At 40.2% G+C, this 19718-nt stretch overlaps 1 protein-coding gene across 2 annotated transcripts in view; it reads right to left on the bottom strand.

Annotated features, from left to right (window-relative positions):
* Positions 1-19718, bottom strand: part of TTC3 (tetratricopeptide repeat domain 3) — a 107369-nt gene that overhangs the window by 50001 nt on the left and 37650 nt on the right. The window contains exons 15-26 of one of the 2 annotated variants that reach the window (XM_040980803.1): positions 19324-19387; positions 14813-14873; positions 14573-14657; positions 12436-12570; positions 11099-11179; positions 9009-9121; positions 6319-6439; positions 4694-4816; positions 3940-4041; positions 2011-2103; positions 1725-1789; positions 625-761 (exon numbers count right to left, since the gene is read on the bottom strand). In XM_040980803.1, coding sequence (XP_040836737.1) covers positions 625-761; positions 1725-1789; positions 2011-2103; positions 3940-4041; positions 4694-4816; positions 6319-6439; positions 9009-9121; positions 11099-11179; positions 12436-12570; positions 14573-14657; positions 14813-14873; positions 19324-19387 — 1180 coding nt within the window. Of the gene's footprint in view, positions 1-624; positions 762-1724; positions 1790-2010; positions 2104-3939; positions 4042-4693; positions 4817-6318; positions 6440-9008; positions 9122-11098; positions 11180-12435; positions 12571-14572; positions 14658-14812; positions 14874-19323; positions 19388-19718 lie in introns of those variants that run through there. The other variant, XM_040980805.1, reaches the window with a different exon arrangement.

The following is a 19718-nucleotide window of genomic DNA, read 5'->3' as shown; positions in this document are numbered from 1 at the left end:
TATTTGTAACATCCCTTGCCAGTTTGCAAAATCAGCAACTTAAAACTTAGCCTTCTACAGATCTACTGAATTTCAAGTGTGCATGTGGTTGCCTTGGCAGGGCCAGACAAATGATTTTGTAGGCCCTTTAGTGATCCACAGGCCAGCAGTCTCCTGCCCACTGCTTTATATAAATAACTCTAGAAAACTCAGGAATATAACTATTGAGCAATATTGTTGAAGACATGAATGATCATATTAAACTAGCATATAAAAAACACGTACCCCTTTTACTCTGCACCATTTGTTTAACAATGTCTAAAACAAGGTCACGCATTAACAATACTAACGTGGTCTCAGAGGTGACCTTAACTTTATAGTCAATAAATATGATTAAGTGATTAAGCATGTAATAATAAAATACATCGACTGAAAAATCTTCCAGGAGGAAAGGCAATTATTGGTGAAATATTACTGGAGTATTAGTACTAGACAGCAAGTGAAAAATACTTCCTTGCAAACACTAGCTGAAGCCTGCATTTCAACTCCATAATGACCAATACAAGGGCTGCTGAGACGAACACTCATGTTTACACCTTTAGGCAAGAGTGTACTTCTGTTACCGGGCCTGGGTCGGGTGTTTACCTTTCTGCTCCTCCATTCTGGGTTGACTGCTTTCTCTTAAGTCCTCTTCCATCCTCTCTTGTGCCAACTTCTTTGCTTCTTGTTTCTGGATCTTTCTCTTAATTTTTTTGTCTTCTTTCAATCTTAACTTCTCGAGGCTGATAAGTATTTACCATTAGTGATACTTCACCTTGGTTTTAGACTTACGGAGCTATTTTTTTGCCTACTGTAGAGACCATTCTCCCAGCAGTAGATTAGAGTCTATTTGTAGTTAGAACCTAGTCTATACTTCCTGTTCAACACACTGCCAATCAGTCAAAATAAGACTACTTGTTTCATGAAAGAATTTCCATGATTAAGCTACATCTAATTAAGAATGCAATCTATAGATTATACATATGCTATCCCCACATATATATTATGCAGAAAGCAGAAACAGTACAAATGATTCCACAAGAAAATATATGTATATAACCTCATTTAAAGAAAGATATCATCATGAAATACTTTCACATTCCTATAATGACTCCACAACATGGGAATTTGGTTGATATAGTTATAATGATTCCTCAGAACAAATAATTCTGTTTATCTTTTTTTGGACACAGATTATTATTAAGAAAAAAAAATCACATTTTAGAATCAAAAGCCAGGAACAGGAGAAACAGGAATAAAAATCCTGGATTTTTTTTAATGGATGAAAAAATGAATAATTAATCAGTATAATGGGTATTTCAGGGCAAGCAATAGTCACTGATTCAAAGTTTTTGCTGAGACAAAAAGGAAAAATAGTTTTTGGTAGCAAAATATAAACAGTTGAGAGCAAAATATATAATTTAACTAAGTATCCAATCCTACTAATCAAACATGTAACTCAACAGCATCAAATGCCATAATTTTACTTATAAATTCAAACACTAAATAATGATTCAACTTTTCAGCCTTTAATCACCTCAAGTTACTTCTCTTTAGTTTCTCAACATCCATAAACATTAAAAACATACCTGCCTGGGTATCTGTCCACACACTTTATAAAACAGTATAGAGTAGAAATCTGCATTTAACAGAATGACATTTTCAGAGACATCATTAAACTCCCGACCAATGATTAAAAATCTTACCTAGAACATTTCTGCTTCAGGATAGGTCTTCGAGGAACCTTTGCTTTCGTCACCTTGTGTTCAAACTTTAAATCAAAGAAAGACATTCAAAATTTGTCTCATAACGTAGAGCACAAACCACAAATAACACATATTTCAGAAGCACAATATGCTGAACTAGCAAAGCAATGGCCTTAGACAAAGGTCCAGAAAGCTTTGGCTACAAGAGAGCTTTAGGGAGAAGTTTAAAAAATGAAGAGTAGGGGCTGGTGTGGCTGCAGCAGGGTAAGTCAACTACTGTACTTACTTCACATTTAACTTGACCACCACTGCTGAAGATGATGATCTTAGAAATGATACCTTCACAGTCAGGAGTAAGACAAATTCCTTGTAGAAAATCCTAAAGGATTAAAAAGAAAAGGATGTGTCTGGTGAGACGCAAATCTACACATGTGTTCAATTTTAAGCAGGAGGAACACACTGGAAGTCCTTGCTTGTTGCCCTGTGATGCATTGGCTCAAGTCTCAGCTCCAGTGTGACCCATCACTGGCCCCTGCAGGGAACTGGAGAATGAACCAATGGGTGGGAACTGTCTGCAGGTCCCTCAACTGAGTTTAAAAGGAAAAAAGGAAACACTGCATGACTGGTTATTGATATTTTCCACCTGACAGAAACATGCTTCCAAAAAAAAGCCACTTTTCAACTTGGATTCAGAAACAAGGAATATGGGGACACCCAAAACAAAGCTGCTACAGCCCAACCCTACTCAACTGCTACAGACCTTGAGAACATGGATAAAAGCCTCTCTTACAGTAAGCCACAAATATTTGAGGGTATTAATTCAGCAAATCTAAGTGAAAACTTGCTGTGAGCACCTGCAGGAAATGGGCTTGAGGCTAGTAGCACCTGGTCTAATCAGATTAATTAGCATCCTATTGTTCTGTTAAAGGGTCTGGGAGGAAAAGTATATATGGCGTAATAAAGGGAGTCTTGAGAGACTTCTTCCAGCATTACTGGTGTCCTGTCGGTGCTTCATCCCCAGACCCTGGCCGTGTTCACGTTACTGGCTCTGCTGGCCGGTACAAAAACTGACTAATTTACAGAGGCTACTTAAAATCCTGGAAGGGGTAATAAGACCACAAAGAAAATAACATAAAAACATGGCAAAAGTGACTCAATGGCAACAGTTTTTGGTCACCAGCTATTTTAGTTAACTATGAGAACATCCATCATGTGTGAGAATGTATTCCTATGGCCAACAGCCAGCAGCAGCAGCATCTTACTTCTCCCCAGTAGGGACAGGATGTGCACGAGCCCAGGCAGCACAGACAAAAAGATTTCTTCTTTTGAAGTCCAGAATCTATACAGATCACACTCTATCAATACAGATAAACTAAAAGATTGTACCTGCCCTCAAAGGATATTTAACTCATGCTAACTTATAAGATTACCTTGAGAATAAGAAAAAAATAGTAAGAAAAATATAGTAAGAAATGGTAATGTAAAATTTAAGTTGATTTCTTCAAACAAATCACCTCAACCAATTCTGAACTTCATACCAACATTTTCAAAAAAATCAAAGAAAAGATCGTTAGAACTCTACAACTGTCAGGACTGGAGTTGTGATTAAGCTGCCACCTGACACACTACATCCTGTATCAGCATGTTGGTTCAAGTCCCTGTTGCTCCTCTTCCAACCCAGCTCCCTGCTAATGTGTCTGGGAAAGCAGCAGCAGATGGGCCCCTGTCACTCAAAGGGAAACCCTAGCTTTGACCTGGCCGAGTCCTGACGGTTGAGGTCATTTGGAGGGTTATCCAGCAGACAGATCTCTGATTCCCACTTATTTTCTGTCATGCTACCTTTCAAATCAACAAAATGAATCTTTAAAATGAATTTTTATTTGTGATTACTATAACTAAGAAACTGAATTTTAAACAAGGACCAAAATTGTCAGTGTATAATTTAACACCTATATTTAAAAAGCAGACAAATTTTCATTTTTGACCCTAAAGTTTTCAATGCATAATATATTTTAAAAATTTATTAAGGGCATTTATGGTTATAACCTTTATACTTCCTTAAAATAAAACTGATTTTTAAAATTTTACTATTAATATTGCAACTTGTCTTGAAAGGAATTTATATTCACTGAAGACTTCTTAAGATTCTTGGGGAGAAGAACTTCAATATACAGTAGGCATACTAAAAATTCCAAACGATCTTCCTATGCCTTACCTTGTCAATTTTATCATTAAAGGTCGTTGTTTTCAACTTCTTCCAGCAGTTCATGTGGAATTCTATCTTACAGTACTGGCAACAGCTGATTCGTATAAAACCCTGGGGTTTCAAATAAATTTTAGTTCACATTTTAAAGATGTTGATACACACACACACACACACACACGCACACATCCCACCGCACCCCCGCCCCTACAGTCAGACTGCATTCACCTATCTCCCCTCAGGAACACAGGTCAAGTTGCAAATACAGAGCTGACCTGACATACTCATTTCCACAACTTGCAGCTGCCCCAGCCTTTCATTCATTAGTGAGTGACAAATATTTTACATGTTTCATCTGATCTGTTACGCAGAAAAGGGGGCAGCTACTACCTTCTTAAAAACAAACCAGTGACTTGTGTAAGTGCTGGACATGTTCTCAAATGTCGGTCTGTAGGGTCTAATTCCATAATTATGGATCCATTATAACTGTTAACAAATCAGAAATAGTAACTTCACTTTGCTTCTAGGTGGTGTTACAAAGGAGCGACCACAAGGAGTAAATGGAATTAGTTAGCTGCCTTCTTGAGTCACCACCCCAGCCTAGAGTGTCACTTCAGTGACTGAATTCCCAAGGGAGATGACCAGACCTAAGAAGCCCAGGGAAAGGGACAGGCCAGATAAATCGTTCACCCAATTACAGAACGTGCTGTGAAATCATTTTCAGGCAGTGCTGCAAGTTAACTTCCAGTGTATATTTATCACTTACTTTAAAGTCAGGATCAGTGATGTATATTTGGATTTTAGAATATCCACGGCACTTCTGATAGCAACAAATGGCATCGGGCACTGGAGGGAACCTGCATTCTTCAACAAATTTCTCTATCAGCATCTGAAACAAAATAAATAATAATGAAAGATACCATTGCAACACTATTTACCAATAAAAAATGCCTGTAATTTCAATAGCCTAATGAAATGAAAGTATTTTGAGCAATTTTTAAACCAAGAACAAACTACATGCAGGTGTGAAAGCTTTTCCTACTTTAAGAAAGCTGGTATAAAAAACGTGTTGAGATTAAAAAACAATAAAGGACTTGAAAACTCCCTAAAGTCAGAATCAGAATCCTGCTTTCTATTATAAACACTTGATAATTAAATGTGCTCCAAATCTCCTTGGAGCATTATGGGGGACAATCCTGAGGACTCACTGTGCTCTGCCAAGGCACCACATACAGAACCCATTCCTCAGCCTGCCCATGTCCTGCACAGCCTGCTGTGAGCAGTCACGCCCACACTAAGATGTTTTCCTTCCTCCATGCATCCAGAAGTAAGTCAAACGGTAGCTCTACTGAGGAACTGCCAGACAGTTTGCAAAGCACCTGCACCATTTACTATCACCACCAACATGTATAAATGTTCCACATCTTTGTCCTAACAGCAGAATGCATGACAGGTGTCAAACAACACACCTCATCGTGATTTTAGCTTGCTTTCCCTGATGGCTAATGATATTAAGCAATGTGTATCTTTTTTTTCCCTTTTCAGAAATGTGTATTCAGACTCTTTGCCTACCTTTCAACTTTGTTAATTTTAGTCGGAAAAACTGCCAGCACTTTTAAGAACTTCAACCAAAAAAAGTTCTGAATACAACAGGAGGATTCACTATACGTGAATTAAGTCAAGTCATACATAATTTAGTCTTTTCCCATCCAGCAAAGGATCTTATACTTAGGGACATGAGGCTAAATTTGTATTCTTGGAGTTCAAGCATTATCTCAATAACTGTAGTAATTAGATCAAACAACACAATACCTTCCTCCAAGTACAATTACTGCATCACTGTTTAACACATGCTATAAAGTCAGAATATCTGGACTCAAATCACACCTCCATTACTGCCTTGCTGTCGAACCCTGAGCCTATCACATAACATAACCCAACCTACTCACCCACATCAGTGCACATGAAGGACCTCAGTGCCCAACTCACTGGGCTGCTGTCAGACAAAATGTAATGAAGCCATTGTAAAATAGTAAGAAAGGGAGGCAGGGAGGAAACCAGGAAGGGAGGGAGAGAAGGAGGAAAAGGAGGAGAGAGGTGGGTGGTTGCAGAAAACAGGAGAAAGGGAGGGAAGGAGGGAAAGTCCTACTAACTCCTAAATCTCTTTATTGTGAAATCTGTTCACTTCATGGAAATGAAACAAATGATATGACAAGTTAAATATAATGATAAATGGCAAGCGTGTGACTGGCTCATAGGAAATATCAAATGTCAGGGACTCCCATATCTCTGAAAGAAAGTGCACTTCGGGGACAGAGTATTCCTTCCACCTCCATCAGTCAATGCAGATGGATGTTCACGGTAAGAAACACGGCAGGCACACATGAGTACCTTCACTTTCTCCGGATGCGACTCTTCAATAACCACGTTACTTGTGGGCCAAGTTAGCACTCCTGGGAGACGGCAAATCAAGGTTTTTGCCTTCTCAAAGTGATTCAGGGCTTCTAGAAACCTGAGGTAATAAATACAAAGAAAGAAGGAATTAAAGATGTGAGATATTTTCATTCACCACAAATCATCAGATTTCAACTTTTCTGGGAGAGGTAAACAAATTACCAAATGGATTGGAAATATTAATGTAACCTAGATTAGTCTTCTAAAAGATCTACAGCATCATGCTGTTACAAAATATAAAACAGGATAACAAGATTCAACACAACCCTGTATCATACACTAACTTTATCACGGTAGGTGCACACTGGTCTTTTTTGTGTGGTAGCACAGTGAATGGAACCAGAGCCTGTGGTACAGGCACCCATGAAGCCACCAGTTTGAATCCCTGCTCTTCCACTTCTGATCCAGATCCCTATTTGTGCACATGTGAAGTGGCAGAGGATGACCCAAGGGCTTGGGTCCCTGAACCCATGTGGAAGGCAGAGGGGGCTCCTGGCATCAGCCCCTGGATCCATCTGGGGAACAAACTAGCAGACCCAGATTCTCTCTGAACCTCTTTCTTTCTTCTTTAAACAACCAGGATATTTAAAATTTATTTTAAGTACTTTTTATATAAAAGAGAGACAAAAGGAGAGGGACAGAGAGACATCTTCCATACACTGGTTCATTCTCCAAATGACTGTACAAACAAGGGCAGGGTCAGGACAAGGCCTAGATCCACTCAAGTCTCCCACACGGGACAGGAGTCCAAGAATTTGGGACATCTTCAGAAGCATTCCCTGGTGTATCAGAAGGGAGCTGGGTTGGAAGTAAAACTAAGACTTAAACCAAGGCTCCTGTGGGATGCCAGAGTCACATGTGGTGGCTCAATCCACTGCACTACAATGTTGGTCCTAAAACTTACGTTTAGAAATTTCCAATAACTGAAACAGAGTTCCTGGTTCCTGGCTTCCATTTAAAAAACTAGCCATCACAACCACTTGCAGTGTAAACAAGCAATATTTCCCTACCGTCCTTTCCTCTACAACGTTCTGCCTTTTAAATAAATAAAGGCTTAAAAAACCCAGAAACACAATCTGGCTGTTCCATTTTTATAAATTTAACTAACTACACTAATTAATGTATAGATTTAAAGAGAAACAGTAATCTGCCAAGTAACTAACAACATAGAGAATGTCTTTCACATTTAGTAAACTCTAATTCCTGCTACAAACATTAGAAAAGAATTACATATTCTGACATCTTTTCCAATTATAAGGCCACTATTATGATGGTACCAAAGTATACTCAAATATCTGTAAGTGGGGCAAGCATGTGGCACAGCAGTTATACTGTAGGTTGCCCACACTGGGAGTGTCTGGTTCAAATTCCAGCTACTCTGCTTCCAATCAGATCTCCTGTTAATGCAACCCCCAGGAGCAGATGGTGTCTGCCACCCGTGTCAAAGACCTGGACTGCACCCCCAGCCCAGCCTGGTCACCGTGGGCATTTGGGGAGTGAACCACAAGAATGGAGTTTTGCCTCTGATTAAAACACCTTTTAAAAAAATCTATAAAGGAACTTCTAGACAATCTTTCCCAGAGCAAGTGTTTAGTACATGGCTAACACACCCCTAGAATACCCACATCCCAGGTGGGTCTGTGTGGGTTTTAGCTCCGGTGCAATGTACTTTATAAAATAAGCTATCTTATACTTCACCGCATTGGGTACAAGTAAAAGGCGCAAAGATTTTTTTAAGCTCAAGACATAATCATGTTTCTTACAGTCATCTGAAAAAAAAGGGCTAAGAGACATGAAACATTTAGAGATGGCTACATATTAAACTGCAAGTAGAAATGCCTACGACAATACACTGTGCTTCCTAACTCAGGATATCTGAACACACACAAGCACACAGAGACACTGTCTTATTAAAAACATGTTCATAGAGGCATAGTGTGTTTGAAATAGGTAATCAAAAAAACTACACACTTATACTTAAATTTATATCCATTTAATCACTATTTACAAATACATAAGAACATTAAATCTTTGGTTAAAAAATACTTTTTATTGACTTTCTTATTAGAATTAAAATTAGAAATTATGGCAGCAGTACTGACTGGCTTTGCATTAATACTTTTATTGATGTTGAAATATCACATGCTCAAGTAGATAGCAACTATAGCATGTATCAGAGGGAAAATTCAGAATGTTAGGTTCGGAGGTGATCGGACATGTAGGGAGAGGCATTTAATCCGGGCAGTGGGTTTTATTAGTCAGAAAAGGGAGACTGACGGCCCAGGACCACTTCCACATGGGGGGTTTGACCTCGTGAGGAAAACAGCCGTCAAGGGTGTACGGCATTGGGCTTGTATACACGTCACATGCAGAGGGCAGGGGAGAGACGAGAAAAGGCAGAAGCGCCTTGTTGTACGCATGCTCTGTGCAGGGCACTCCTCCAGACACAGGGTCAGGGGAATCCAGCATTCCAAACGTTTCTGGGATGGAGTGTGGGCCTTGGCTTCCGGAGGGTGTACAGTCACTTCTGCTCTGCCAAGCCTAACACACAACAGTTCTAGAAAAGGGATTATCATCACGTTAGATTTCCAGGCAGGCAGAAATCATAACAGTAACTTTCCACTAACCTGTTTTTTTTCAAGTATACTTTTCCAATTCCACAATAGGCCAGGCAATCAAGTCCCTCATTGGGGTAGTGTTCAACAATCCTCTTAAACTGGTTTTCAGCTTCAGATAATTCCTTCAGCAACAGCAAGAAAAAATGACCACTTACAGAACAAGGGAAATACTGGCACAGATTTTGTCTGCAGGTTAATACACTTTGTGAAATGTTGAAGGCAACTGTAATACTCAAAAAATTCTGATGGAAAAGGTATACCTTTTGTATTTCATTCTCTAAGAAATTATATGAATGCCTGATTCTATGGATACTGGGGGACGGTATCAAACCAATCCTGCTGAACACATCAGACAAGTAATCATATGAGCATTTGTTAGGACACAAAGACATGTACTGGCTAATACTAAAAGATGAGAATTCAAGGTTTAAAAAAGGCTGATTTTGTTCAAACACAACATACAACATCCTAGTAAGTGCTACTCCCTTAAAAAATTAGCATTATAAGGTTGTCCCAAATCTTTGAGGAGTGAAACAAACTAAGATTCTGTTTTGAAAAACAACAACATCCTAGTAAGTGTCATACTCTAACAAAATCAGCATTCTAATGTTGTCACAATGTTTGTGGAGTAAAATAAACTAAGATTTTTGTCTTGAAAAACAGCCCTTTAGCAAAGCTTAGAAATTTGGATACATTCTTTAGAACATTCTCAGTGGAAAAGCCTCTATGTTTTGAATCAATTGTGTTTATGGAAAAAATCCAAAAGATGCTTGGTCTAAAGATACAACTAGTAAATATATTGTGGGTGGAAAAGCAAATGTTGCTACACAAATAAGCCAGTTTCAAAAAAGGAATTCCAAAAACGTATGCAGTAAGCACTATGGGTAAACTCACGAAAATTCTTTCCAACAAGTAAATTCAACCATATCTCTTTGGATTATTTGGCAGTAAGCTTCACCACTTTCCAGTAAATCATAAGACATAATTTTTGCACAATTCCCACAAGACAAAAAAAAAAACCCACAAGGTATATTATTGTTATGCCAAGAATAGAATTAAAATTAGCAAGCCCTGCTTTCAGCAATCCATCAGAATACAGAATTATAAATGCAGTGCAGACCTTCAACTGTCCCAGCAAGAGGAAAAATAAACCTGTGCCACTGTGGACATCTAGAGGCGAGTGTGACACAGGGAAAACAAATCCTAGTTAGGTGGCACTTTACGATGAATTCTTCATTTGGTCAAGGAGCCGTGCAATCCACACAGACATAAAGGATAGATCATGCCTGTGTTCATTCTAGAGCATTGAAATAAACATTTACAGAAAACCCCAAAACCATGAAAAGCAGAGTGATAACACTCAACAGTGTCACACAGCATGTTCCAAGACAGCAAGAGCAATGAGATGATGGATGCTCCGGCAGTGTGCAGCCCTGGGGAGCCTGGGCTCCAGAATACACTCAAGAGACCAAGACTCCAACAGAACCCAACATCCCTCATTAAATTTAGTCATTATCCTAATTTGATGCAGGGATAATTTAAAATTTTTAAGATGTTATACAGTCACAAACAACACGGAATACTGTTCTAAAGGTTTTCCAGATTGTACTAAGTGGGATGATAGTGTTTGTGTTCTCCAACGCCATTTTTCAACATTATGTTTATCTTTTATAATACATATTACATTCTTCACTTGTTTTAGATAGATACATAGATAGATAGACAGACAGACAGACAGACAGACTGATTCCCTCTGGTTGCCTGGAAGAGCCTTATTCTAACAGGAAAAAACTACATTTTCCAAAGTTAAAAAAAAAAAACCACAAACTAGGGACAGGGCAACAGGGCACTCAAGACACCGGCTGAGACGCCTGCGTCCCTGTCCTGCAGCACCTGAGTCGGGCTCGGAGTTCCGGCCTCCCAGCAGTTATGGACGTCGGGGTAGTGAATCAGAGTATGGGAGTTCTTTTTCACCCTATCTACCTACCCCTGCCCATCTCAAATTTAAATTCAGCAATTTCAGATTATCACAAAAAGCACAGATAATTTTCATGTATCTTCCAAAATCAAAGTCATACTTTACTTATTGCAGACCTTACCTCAGGTTGTCCAATTCCAAGGAGAGAAATGGCAAGCCCATAGACTACCAAGACATAGTTAATCATGGCCAGGTTCAATTGCTGTCAATACAAAGTCCTTAGTTAAAAACGTGAACATACTTCTGCCTAAGTTTCATCACTCAGCCCTTCTTGTCATAACAGAAAAATAAGTACAATACATTCTCACTGGTGAATGACAGGGTTAAAGGTCAAATACTAGAAAATGTTTTTACAAAAATAAGGTGTCATGCTCTCCTGAGTATTTCTAATGCAGAATTAATGTCTCAGAATTCCTTGGGGACATGGTTCATAATAAATTTAAATAATTTTTTATCAAAATCAATTATTCTTCATAAAAGTGAATATGAGTAAACAGATTAAGACATTTATTCTCTTACAACTTTGCCTATTTATGTACTTTTTTAAACTTATCAAGAAGAAAAGGTGTGACTAAAGTGACTCTGATTCCTTCACTTAGCATACTAATGAAAAGACCAGTTCTGAGGATTCCAAACTAGAGGTAGGAGGACAGTATAAATATCAATCATAAGTTGAGTGTGACTATGTCTGAACTGGAACATAACTTGCTTCCCATAACCTAGAAGAAATTCATCCAAACTCGACAAGGCTTTAAAGTTTGTGGAAAATGAACTAAAGATAAATAAATAAATACACAGATCTAGGAGGAGGTTGGTACTGTAGCACAGCGGGTCAAGCTATTGCCTGGAGGGAGCTCTAGGTCCCCACCTCTGGCCTGGCCCAGTCCTGGCCACTGCAACCACTGAGGAGTGAACCAACAGATGAATGACCTTTTCGTAAAACAACTCTTTTTGTAACCCTCCCTTTTCAACTACATAACAAATCTTTAAAAAATAAATTTAGGAACACACATTGAGGTGAGCAAGGGACTGCGTGGCATGTTTGCACCTGGAATGCTTTGGATCAGGACCTACATCTCCTGGTCCCAGCTTCCTGCTGCTGCAAACCCGGGGAAGTGATCCTTGATAATCAGCCCCTCCCCACACACAGGTGGCTCAGAAGGCATTTACAGCTCCCAGCTTCAGCCAGGCCTTGCCCCAGCTGTGTCGGATAGCTGGAGAGTGTAATAGCCAGAGCTTTCTATTTCAGTCTATTTCACTCTCTCTCAAATAAATAAAATTTAAAACTAAAAACAAAAAGTTCATTTTGGTGTATTTTGAAACCTCTGCACAGCTTTTACTGCGTATCCTCCATGAACTTTCTGAAGACACCCTCATATGAATGTCAGTTAAAACGTAAACTCTTCTACACCAGCAGGGCACCAGCACTGATAAACAGGCTCTGATGTCCTAATTTACCTTTATTTTTTGAGGATCTAAACCATTCAGCAGCTCTGTGAAGGACTGTGCAGCACTGCGGCAACGCTGCTCCAACAACGCTGTGTAACCATCCTGTATTAAGCTTCTCAGCATTTTCATTATATTAGCGAAATCCTGCAAAAAATGTTTTGTCTCAGTAATCCAAATCTATACATTTTTAGCACCAAAATGGAAGTGTTCAGTGAACCAGCAGAAGGAATGGCTTTCTCCCTCTGTCCTCTCTGTAAATCTGACTTTCCAATTTAAAAACAAAAAATCTTTTAAAAAAACAAAAACAAAATGTGATCTGTATAATGATCACTATCAGATTTGAACAGCTGTCAACTTGCTCTAAAAGAAACATTTGTTCTAACGTGACAGGTGAAAAATTCAGTCCTTAACTCTATTCCTGCCATCAGTAAATACACAACATTACTGGGAGAGAGATCGGTATGTCAAAAGCAAAAGAACTTAAGAAAACGTAACGTAATTGCTGTAATTACTCTTGCACATACATGACAGTCTGAATTCAGATTTTAGCAGCAAAACAGCAGCTGTGTGTCACAACATGTCTATAAACACTGGAGAGGTGAAGCAGGTACTCAGTGAGCAGTGGACACACTGCGCGGGGAGCCACACTCTAGTACTCGGGTTTCCGCTTTCCACACCTCGAGTGTCAGCAGGTAACAGCTCAGGCACTGGGGTTTCTGCCACACACAGGGGAGACCCTTGAGGAGTTCCCAGATCCCAGCTTCAACTCGGCCCAACCCAGCTACAAGTATTTGGAGAACAATCCAACAAACGGAAGATGTCACTCCATCGCTCTGCTTTTCAAATAAATAAAATTGAACAACAACAACACTGAAGAGGCGAGGCCAGACACTATGGCCAGTATCTCCTCACTCCTCGCCACGTACCATTAGGTGGAGTAAAAAATGAAAGCATGCATGTTATACTTCCCACTGTTGCTAACAAAACAGCCTCAAATGGAGGCCCCACGGCACAGGCACACAGGCAAAGCAGACTATTTACAAACTAACAGCTTCCTGCTGGCTTCCAAATCATGAATTAAAAGTTTAGAAGTTTTATCCAAAAAAGCATGAACTGTAAGCTGGGAATTTGTTATATATACTCTTAAAAACCTCAGGGATGGCGATGTTATTCTTAGACATAAATTTGAAATTTATAAGAGTCCTCAACAATCTGATGGTATTTAATCTTTTTCTCATCCTAGAAAAACTTCCCTCAGTACACCTAAAACTTGTTATAATTCCACCAAAGCACACAATCATATAAAAATTCCCAACTGTTAGAAATTCTGAAAATGCTTTTATGCAAAATGGTTAGGGGCCAGAATTGCAGCACAGCAGTTCAGCCAGCATCCAATAGTGGAAGGCCAATTCAAAACCAGACTGCTCCATCCAATCCAGCTTCCTGCTGACAGGCCTGGGACGGCTGCTGAATACGACCAGATACCGGGGGCCATGCCTCCCACGTGGGAGATGAAGATGGAGATCCTGGCTCCTAGCTCTAGCCTGGCTCAGCCCCTAGCTGCTGCAGCCACTTGGACAGTGAACCAGTGGATAGAAAACGAAGCTCTCGTCCCCTCCCCACTTCTCTCTGTTGTTCTAAACAAATCTGGAAGAGGAAAATATGCTTTAATTGTTGTAAAATATGTTAAGGGATCTAAAATAATTAATTTTTAAATGAGCATTATATTCCATGTTAATGTTTATTTCATCACTAAATAACAAAAACTTCAAATATGCAATGTTAAATCACCCAAAGTTAAAAAGTGTGCTGTTTAATGATTTTAGTATATGTGCAATGAAATGTACAAGTGTCTAAATCTTTTGAAATTATTCAAAACTTTGAAAAATATTTAGAGGTAATATTACCAGTAAACCACTAGAAATAAAGTAATTTTGCAGTATCAACCATCGGATAAAACTCCTAATTTAATTACCACATTAACATTTAAATCAGTAACAGTGGGGTTTCTTAGCAAGATATACTTAATCATACATATATAACCAAAACTATTAAAACACTATGTTAGAGACATAGATAACATTTTTACTGTGAGAATCATCATATTCATAGTCTACTGCTCCACTGGAGGAGTCTTCTAAATTACCTGGCTCGCAGCTCTAGAAGATTTAGAAAATTGCTTCTCCAAGAGGGCTTTCAAGTCTATTGGTAACGTCAATTGTGAACTAGAACTAAGAGAGAAAAAGCAATTATTTTGAATCTTTTAAAGTGAAACAATCCTACACACACACACTCTTCTACACCTTTACTGAGGGTCATCTAAGACGTCAGGGTACAGATTCCCCCAGGTCCCTCTCCAGACCCAACCAGACCATAAAAAACACACCTGAACTTCTCGGATTCGTTATTTCGAGATTTCTGTTTCCCTTTGTGTTTTGGAGGTTGACCTGTGAATACAAGTTATCTGTTCAGGAAATTTACAACAAAAACCTACAAGCTTGAGAGTAAAGTAAAAATACAAACACTGGAGTAAGAAAGCAGAAGAAGGGCCAGGTACAATAGCCCAGTCGTTCATGTCCTGGCCTTGAAATGTACTGGTTTCCCACATGGGTGCCAATTCATGTCCCAGCTGCTCCACTTCCCACCCAGCTCCCAGTTTGTGACCTGGGAAGGCAGTAGAGGACGATCCAAAGCCTTGGGAGACAAGGAAGAAGCTCCTGGCTCCTGGCTTCAGATCAGCTCAGCTCTGGCTGTTGCAGCCACCTGTGCAGTGAACCAGCGGGTGGAAAATCTTTCCGTCTCTCCTCTCTGTAAAACTGCCTTCCAAATAAAAATTAATCAACCTTAAAAAAAAGAATTAATCTTTTTTTAAAAAGCAAGCAAAAGAAACAATATTGTACAAGCATACCTACAAACAGGAAAAACAAAAAAGTGGTGAAATTCCTGTGTGTGTTGTAAAATCACAGAGAAAACTTACAATACTGATAGTTATTTTTTAGGTCTTGAGCAGACACAGAGACATGGGCAACAGCTCCCATTCTCGGGATGGAACAAATATCACATGTGAAATTAAGCAACATCTGCCATGATGAAGAGGAGACTCTGCTGTTACTGACACAGATGATATCTAGTCACAGAAGGGAGCACGGAACAGCCTGGAGTGGGCGAGAAAGAGCAGGCAGTGTTGGAACAAGCAGGAATCACATCGGTGCGGAGTTCACCCTGGATCCAGAGCCCAAGCAGGAGAAGGGGGAACTGTCGCAAAAGCAGGGTGGGATGTTTACATGTGGATCCTGGTTGTGAGCTGACGAGGACAACTGAGTTCTGTCTCACACTGAAGAATTTCCATGTGGACAGCGACAACCAGTCAGAGGAAGTTTACCGAAACCGAGTCAGGAGGGGAACTCCCAGGCAGGAGCGGGCAGAGAAGCTGGGTGTTCACACAGAGCGGCTCTCTCTTGATGAGCCCCCTTCTGAACAGAGGGTAACAAATCTAACCAATTGAGGGTTGGGGAAACGACAACTAGTCAGCAAGCCAGAATGTAGAATGACAACCAATCAGAAGGCAGGGATATCAGCCAATCAGAGAACTGGAAGTGTATGCTCTTAACACATGTGAAGTGACTCAATCAGAAACTGCTAATGGAGTGACCTGTTCTGCACACAAATGTGTAGAGTGCTCAATTAGGACTTTGTATACTCAACAGTATCTGAAGCTTACGTTGTACACATCCCTCCCGCCCCAGGGCTCCTAGAAAGATGCGTCCTGTGGTTTTCCTTTCTCAGGCCCCTGGAATCCCTATCACTTTCCCTCAGCTCAGCCTTCACAGCAGCGGTGGGAGCAGGAAGAGAGCCGTCCCTGCCTGTTTCTGGGCAGAGCTGTGGGAGCTGTACTACAGGCCAGGTAAACAAGGAGGACCTGCGTGAGAACAGAGACCAGCCACAGCCGGGATGTGAGGAGCCGCTGCGAGCCTCGGCTGCTCTGCTGGCCTCAGAGCAGAAAGGCTTCCGTGAAGGCACATGAATTCTAGCTGGCTTTTGGCTGTGTGACACAAGGCAAAACCATTTAACCCTAAGTCTGACACCTCAACATCCCCATCAGAAGAGTGGACACAACTAATTACTTAATTACAATAATTCCAGATAATTTGACAAAGTGCAAGTAGAAAAAAAAAACCATGACTAAACCAGGAAGTAATTTAAGAGATTTTTTTTTTCATAGACATTCGTGCTTGAGAGTCTTTTCAGAGAAGTACGTAACCATATGCTGCAGGAAATGACACATTTAGCTATTCAAACACGCAAGAGCAGGAGAAAGAGCCAGAAAGTAGGAGAATGTGAGATAAGAAGAGAAGAGGCACGAGAAAAAGACAGAGATTGTAAAGTTCACTACAAGGCAAACAACAGAAAAGGAGTGAAGTACAGATTACTAAAGCTATGCAAAACTTGGCTTTGCAGGAATCAGCATAAAATACAAACATTTCTATAACATACAAGGCTGATGTAAACAACATAAAACCAGTTTATACTACCAGGAGGATATTAACATGTGCTTGAGATGGCTATAACAGGGTGTCCACATAAATAAAACATAAAATATAAAATATCACCATGCAGTGTTCCTCACATTATGATGGGATGGGCCATTTATATAGTGGGCTGGTAATTATACTATATTCAAATAATTAGCATATTCATTTTTAGCAAGCAGTTTTATATCTAGGAAAGCAATCTACAGAAAGCACAGCATGAATGTATTAAAATATAAAAATAACACTGATTTTAGCAACTCTACCAGTGAGAGCATTTAGAAGCAATAACAATGCCTGCCAATAGCATCTCTGGGATAATCAGCAGCTACTTGCAAGAATGGAATCCACATGTGCAGTGATTGGGAAAGAAGTTCCTAATAAATGACGACATGACAATAAACAAGCTGCAGAACAATGACTGACTTGGTACAAAAAAATTACGTGTGTACCAATGTACCCACAGATACTTATATTCAAAGATTAAAGTTAGGAAATTATGTACAAGTTTTTAAAAATGTACTACTACTGGGCCCGGCGGCATGGCCTAGCGGCTAAAGTCCTCTCCTTGAATGCGCCGGGATCCCATATGGGCGCCAGTTCTAATCCTGGTAGCTCCACTTCCCATCCAGGTCCCTGCTTGTGACCTGGGAAAGCAGTCGAGAACAGCAGAAAGCTTTGGGACCCTGCACCCGTGTGGGAGACCCAGAAGAGGTTCCTGGCTCCTGCTTTCAGATCAGCTCAGGTCTGGCCTTTGCAGTCGCTTGGGGAGTGAATCTTTCTTCCTCTCTGTATATCTAATTTTCCAATCAAAATAAATAAATTTTTTTTTAAAAGTTCACTATCTTAAATAATTACTTGAGTTTCCCACTCTAAAAGTATGCTAAAGCTAACAAAATCAAAGTGCCTGCATTGAGCAGCTGGAGCCTGAGAGAAGTTAGAGCCATGGATAGCCAAAGATGCAAGTAAGTGCTAGAAACAAAACTTAAGAGAAAACAAGCAATAAGCAAGAGGAAGGAAATAAAGGCAAAGTGCCCCTAACCAGAAAGCCCAGCACCTCTCCCCACTAGCCGCGGAAGAACCGCTAGTGGAACGCTGGAGAGAAGGAACTATTTCATGCAACAACCACCTTGAATCATTAAGAATTTTCCTAAGAATTTTCCTCTGTTTAACTGACAGGAAAGCATGTAATTCAATTTGGAAAAGTTTATCAAAATCTTGTAGTATAAAGGAAATAAAGAAAGGAAGGGCAGAGGTGTGAAGCAGTGACAGGATGTTGCTTGTTGTGCCCTGCGTTCCCTGTCAGAGTACCCTGGTTCGAATCCAGCTTCCAGCCACGGCGCACAATGAGAAGCAGCACCTACACCTCATGTGCTTGGCTCCCTGCCACCCACACAGGAGACCCGCATGGGCATTTCCAGCTCCCAGCTTCACCCTGGCCCATCAAGCCAGTGCAGGCATCTGGGGTATCAGATGGCAGGTCTGTCTCTCTCCCTATTCAGTAAAATAAATTAAAAAAAAAAAAACTCTCTAAAAAGAAATGAAGCATGAAAATTTGTTTTTCTGGAAGCTTCATCTCCCAAGCAAGTTTACCAGATGCTTAAATAAGCACCTGCACGGAGTGCACTCGAGTAAGAATTAGCCGTTACGGTCTGAAAGTTTGAGTCTGCCTCCAAAAGTCCGATGTGAAAGTCTAGCCCACAGGTGATGGCACGAGCAAACAGGACGTTAGGGAGCGATTAGGTATTGCGGCAGAGCCCTCGTGGATTTAGTCAGTGCCCAATGAAGAGATCCCAGCGTGAGGACACAGTGAAGATGAACATCCACGACTCAGCGTGAACCAAGCGGGAAGGCCCCCACTGAACTGGCTGGCGCCTGAACAGTGGATTTGCCAGTCTCCAAAATATGAGAAATAAATGTTCAGCAGCTACACAGTGCTTGTTAATTTTGTTATAGTAGACTGAAACATGCCAAGGAGAATGTATTCTCAAAGGGAACACATTAACAGGGTGAAAATTAGTTACTGGAAGATTACACTAATTTATCCCATTTTGTGTATTAAACACAGACAAGCATACAAAGGCAGATAAACAGTACCTGAGATACTAACATTTCAAGGCGGATGCCAATCAGAACCAGGAGTCCTTGGGGGTAGAGGCAACAACTGAAACTTTCAACAATAATGACTGCCTGAAGAAAATTCAGGCGCAACTGAGTACCAACTTTAAATCAATATTCACTGCTTTCTTAACACAGAAATTTTACAAAATAAAGTGAGAACTGTCGATGTAAGTGAAGCTTGTGCAAATTTTATGGCATAAAAGTTCAGGCTACTTTACATTAACCTACAAGAGGAAGTCATACTCACTTGGTGGGGGAGTAAATTCAGGATGACACTCACAGCCATCCACCTTCATAGCCTCATCTACCGCCTGGTTGGGGAAAAGAATCAGTGAGACACTGAAAACACAGAGAGAACTCACCCAAGCACTAAAACACGCAGCTGGATATTACAATAAATGAATAAACAAACAAAATAATATCTAATGACCCGAGGTCATGATAGAACACCACCATTTCTACAATGACAATTATATTTCTGAAGTTACTGTGAGGTGTGACACAGCAGTTCAGCAATGCCCCTGTTGAATTAGCATGATTCCATCTTCCCTTATTTCCTCTCTTCGCTGAAGGCAGCCTCTTGGAGAGTCTCAATATTCTCATCAAAAGCACTAGAATGAGTTGGAAAAGTTCTCTTCAATG

Source organism: Ochotona curzoniae, unplaced genomic scaffold (assembly GCF_017591425.1).
Source record: "Ochotona curzoniae isolate NIBS_2020 unplaced genomic scaffold, NIBS_Ocur_1.0 contig_3498, whole genome shotgun sequence".
Classification (NCBI taxonomy): Eukaryota; Metazoa; Chordata; class Mammalia; order Lagomorpha; family Ochotonidae; genus Ochotona; species Ochotona curzoniae.
The sequence above is the reverse complement of the archived record's forward strand: the minus strand, read 5'-3'. Positions and strand labels throughout refer to the sequence as shown.